At 39.9% G+C, this 4,903-nt stretch overlaps 1 protein-coding gene across 1 annotated transcript; it reads right to left on the bottom strand.

Annotated features, from left to right (window-relative positions):
• Positions 1-3,237: 3,237 nt before the first annotated feature.
• Positions 3,238-4,558, bottom strand: hoxd4a (homeobox D4a). Its single transcript, XM_030080754.1, has 2 exons — positions 4,057-4,558; positions 3,238-3,649 (listed from the first exon to the last, which is right to left on the bottom strand). The coding sequence occupies exons 1-2, from the start codon at positions 4,523-4,525 to the stop codon at positions 3,351-3,353; spliced, it is 768 nt and encodes a 255-aa protein (XP_029936614.1). The 5' UTR covers positions 4,526-4,558; the 3' UTR covers positions 3,238-3,350.
• Positions 4,559-4,903: the final 345 nt, after the last annotated feature.

The raw sequence follows: 4,903 nt of genomic DNA, 5'->3' as shown, positions 1-4,903 counted from the left end.
AATCACGTGGTCGAGAATAGAGAGCGGAGTGGTATAGTCTCTGGATTATATCTCTGAATGCAGACAGCGCACTTTAATATATCTTAGGGGGGCTGTCTGGCTCGGAGAGGCTTCCGCGAAAACAGCTGGAAATCAAATATGGCCGTATAGAGAGCCACGACGTTGTATTCCTACATTGGGTGCAGTGTCATTGAAAATGGCACTGCCTTTGGCTCTCATTTATTGCTGTTCAGACATGTAGGTCAACGTGGCTACACTGCACGTTTTAGGGTTGCTCTGACCTGATTGCATTAGGCACCCTGTCTTAAGAGAAAATACATTTCAATTCAGCCTCTCGTGTCAGGGGGAGGTAAAAACTGAGCAGGTATGGTGTTACAGAAGTCTTTGAATGTAAAAGAAGGAATAGCAGTGACTAGTTATCCAACATCAGTGGTGATGCATATAAGATGTGTTGTCCAATTGTACACCCCCCCACACCCCTATCCACCCCCTCCCTTGCCCCTCTCTTCAGCATGTATGAAGAGATCCAGTACATTTATGACAGAATGGGAGACTCGTAGCATCACTTTGTCCAATAAGTTTCTCTCTCTGAATCCATGTGGCACATGCTTGTATTTCCACTCGACTTAAGACACACACAAACATAAACGCTTGTGCAAGTCCAGGCCTGCGCTCGGTGGAGTTGGTGGTCATGGAGATGGAAACACTACGCCTTAACATGCATTTGACTGAGGATTGTTTTTACATGTGTGTGTTTACTCCAAATTGTAGCAAATTTGTATATAATCTGATTTTGTGACGTGAAAGATCTGAGACCGTGCAGCGTTACAGGGGGTCATCACAAATACATGCATAACTTATCTGTATTATTGATACGCCTACATACTGCATAAGCCATTGATAAATTTAGCGCACTCGCATGCTGGAGTAGGACCATCAGTTCTGAGAAGATGCTTTTGAGAAGCAGTTCCTCTGAATTTGTCAAACTCGGTCGTTATGTGACTATATATTGCATGAATGGTTCTGCATCAAAATAAAGAAAATGTCAAAACTTTGTTGGAACCCCAAAGTGGCTCTCCACGGCCGAATACGATCCCAAGATTCACTATTTGCGCTTTGGGTCTATTTTCTTGAAGGATGCGTGTTTGGGGGGCAAACTGCGCGCTCAGGAGAGCTTGTCAGTGGAGATTAAGACATGCCAGATCAAAACTTTCTTCTCTATCATATTTTTTTTTCGAAGATGAACTCATCCCATACCAATAGTTAATCGATGCTCTCAGATTTACAACTTGACATGAGATCAGGTTGAATTTTCCCCTGCAAAGAGCATTTTGTGCAATTTTGTGGCGTTTGTGTAAAGGTGTTTGATCCATGTGGCTCCACGAGTGTATACCTCTTAAAAATCAATAATTAAAAAAAAAGCATAAATATTCAAAGAGATTTTTTTAAATTGCTGCTACTAAAAGTCACCCTGATTTTTTATAAATATTAACATAAAAATGTTACAAAGAAAAGAAAAGAAAAAAAAACAAAGAAAATATTAAAACCTCACTGGATCTGTGAATATTAAACCCCTGTTTGCCCAAATGTTTATCCAACACCAGAGAAAATTATCTCGCGACAAAGTGTCTTCTGCAGCCATTTAAATGCATAATCGGTAGAAATCTTTATTTTATTTTTTTTCCAATATATTTCTCACATCTGGATGCACAATACAAGGTAAAAAGCATGTACAAAAATAAAACCAAAAAGATTGCATATTGACATGAGACAAATGCACAAATCAGAACCTTTTGGGAGCTGTACCTAATATAATAAATACTGTTTTAACACGGGTTAAAAAAAAAATGTAGCTTGCGCACTGACAATTTTTTTTTCAATGCTTTAACTTTTAAGTGGGCAAAATCCTCCAAACCAACGCGAATGGCGCCTGGGAGAGAAAATGCTGTAGGTCCGGCGGGTCAGGGGTGTTGGGGTCAGTCCTTGCGGCTGAAATGTGTCCCCTGGATGAACCTGCCACTGCTGCTTTGTCGACCTTCAGTTGAAATACCTTTTCAAGCCTCTCATCGTGAAGACTTCAGAGAGAAGCCTCTTCGTATTAGAGGAGCTTCTTGGCTTTTTGTCCGTGGACAGTGATGGAAGAAAACAAGAAATCTCTGTCTTGAAACGTGACATGAAAGCCCCCCTGGTTAGTTTGGTGTAAATGAATGCCTATGATAAGATTCCGACAATTAACTAAGAACACTGACTAAAAAGCTTGCATAAAGCCATGCTAACAAATGCACAAGAGTTCAAACTTATTCTAGATTAATAAAAGTTAATCGAATAGTTTTAAACTCATACGAAAATGTACAAATTTTTGATCAAATAAATAATGACGAAAAAACAATTCATATCAAGAGAAAAAAAATAAACAATCATACTCCTAAATATTCTGAATTCGATTATTTCCGATGAGAAACATCTAGCCAATTTCAATTTGATGCCATGCAGGAACAAATGATCTTTCATATAAAGGTTTCGAATGGCATGAGAGAGCCTCTGAAAATGTACACTGTTTACAAAGATGTCAAGAGAGATTTATAACCGAATAAGGGCACTCAGAATAGTATGCACACAGGAATGTCTTGCTTTTGGGAATAACATTTAGGCTAAGTAAATTTCAAAGCTTTATTGTACAAAATAAGTTAAAACATACAACTCACAAAGAAACGTATAACTAAATATTTCAACGGGATATCTGCAATTTACGAAAGCAGTTTACTGAGCTGTGTTAGGCGTGCTATGCAAATACTGTTTCTTTCAAGTAGGTTATATTGTGCATGTAATGTGTACTTTCGATATGAGGAAAAATAAAGTGTTAAGCGTTGTTTGTGTGTGTGTGTGTGTGTGTGTGTGTGTGTGTGTGTGTGTGTGTGATGTGTGTGAGTGAGTGTGTGTCTGTGTGTGCGTGTAATTTGGACGAAGGGCTTCCCTCGTTTCGAATAAAGATATTTCTATCTTTAAACCAGCGTGAATCCACGTGAGAAGAACAGAGAGATATGCATTAAATCCGTGAAATCAGTGGAGGTTGGTCATAAAATGTCCTCAGTGGCTATTGTCCAAAAAAATAAAAAGTTTGTTTAGATTTATTGTGTCTCTTTGAGGAATTAAACAAGAGGCTTAACGTGTACACCTCTCAGTTAGAAAGACTGATTGATTTTCTGACTCAGTCGTGAGTCAACACTTCTTGAGTCATTTTTTTGTTAAATAGAAATGGCTAAAAACGACATCAGTCCATGCAAAAGTCAAATGCAACCTTTGTCTTTTTTATGTACAGTTAATTTGCAGAGACAAGACCCCTTCCTCTCTTATAAAGTTGTGATATCAGTCTGGTTATCCTTCTGGATACTTTGCAGATGGCTGGAGGCTGATGCAGACCTGCCTTTAGTGTTGGGTAGTTTGTGATCCTTCTTCCATTTCATTCTTCTGTTTTGAAACCAAATTTTGATCTGCCTTTCGGAGAGACAAAGAGTGTGGGCAATCTCAATCCGTCGCCGCCTTGTCAGATACCTGTTAAAATGAAACTCCTTTTCAAGCTCCAAAACCTGCTGCCGGGTGTACGCTGTTCTGGACCGTTTGGGCTCAGATCCTGTGTAGTCCGGGTTCACTGTGAGAAACGAAACAACAAAAAGTGACCAAATGTGAGCAATGTGGCAAAGTAAATCAACAGAGCAACACAACAAGAGAAAAGCATGCCCCTCTACACGGGGCGCTCAAACTTTAACACAATCCAGATGAAAACGAGATCTGGGAATAAATATAAACGAGCGTCTACGGATTTTCAATGAATTGAAGTGGATTTTTGCTGCAGCATATAAGCACCGTTACAATCAAGGGGTGTTTTTCAACAGCTCTGAGACGCTCACCTAGCGGCCTATTTCCTGAGTAATAAAAATTTATGACTTGTGTAATTGGCGAGGCCTTTCAAAGTCTCCCATAAATATTACACTGAGTGATTTCAGACTAAAACAGTAGTTCTCAGTTGGCCCCATAAGGGAAGAGGGGAAATCTTACCAGTAGTTACGTGGACTTTCTTCATCCAGGGGTAAACTACTGCAGGCTGCTTGGCTTGAATCCCATTTTGACTCTTTGTGTTTTGCTGCTGTCCACAAGTCCGGGGTCCGGCCATTTGGACCGGGGGCCCTTGCTCAGTCTGTGCGGTAAAAGGGCTCGTGTGGCTGGCTCTCTCGTGCACATGACCCCGTGGCTGCACTGAGGAGTCCTGCACAGTGTTGCAGCTGAAGGGCTGCTCCGTGTAGTTTGACCGTGGGTAGATCCCTGGATGCTGAAAGTCTGTGTCCTGCGATGGACTGTAGTAGTCCGAGCCCTGATCAGGTATATAGCTGTTCTGTGAATATTCCTCACAGGGAGGAAATTTTGGATCCACATACTTAGAGTTCACCATATACGAACTCATGGCCATTAATTTCTGAAGGTAGAAAATACTAATTTTTCTCGAGTTGTCTTTTTTTCCTCCCTCCATAAAGCCCTCCTACTTGGTGTCAACTGAATAAAGTTAGCGAACCATGTGACCAGATTGGCCAATAGAGGTGATGCTGGTCCATAAACGGGTAAACATACACCTAAAAGCAATTTCATCTAACTTCTGATACACCCAAAATAAACCCAATTTTTCAAAACAAATATTGCCCTGGTTCCAGAGAAATACTTGCTTGCATATTTGGAATAAAAAGTCATGCAGAATTTAAAAAAGTAGAAGAAAAAGAAACACATAGTGCCAGTATCTTACTTTAATATCTCACTTTATCAATATCTAAAAACAAATACATGCTATTTTTTAGGCTTTGGTTTATCATTTTTGGTTGTTTATACAACAAAATGTCAGTGTGTTTAAGTTTCT

The sequence above is a fragment of the Myripristis murdjan genome, chromosome 21 (assembly GCF_902150065.1).
Source record: "Myripristis murdjan chromosome 21, fMyrMur1.1, whole genome shotgun sequence".
Classification (NCBI taxonomy): Eukaryota; Metazoa; Chordata; class Actinopteri; order Holocentriformes; family Holocentridae; genus Myripristis; species Myripristis murdjan.
The sequence above is the reverse complement of the archived record's forward strand: the minus strand, read 5'-3'. Positions and strand labels throughout refer to the sequence as shown.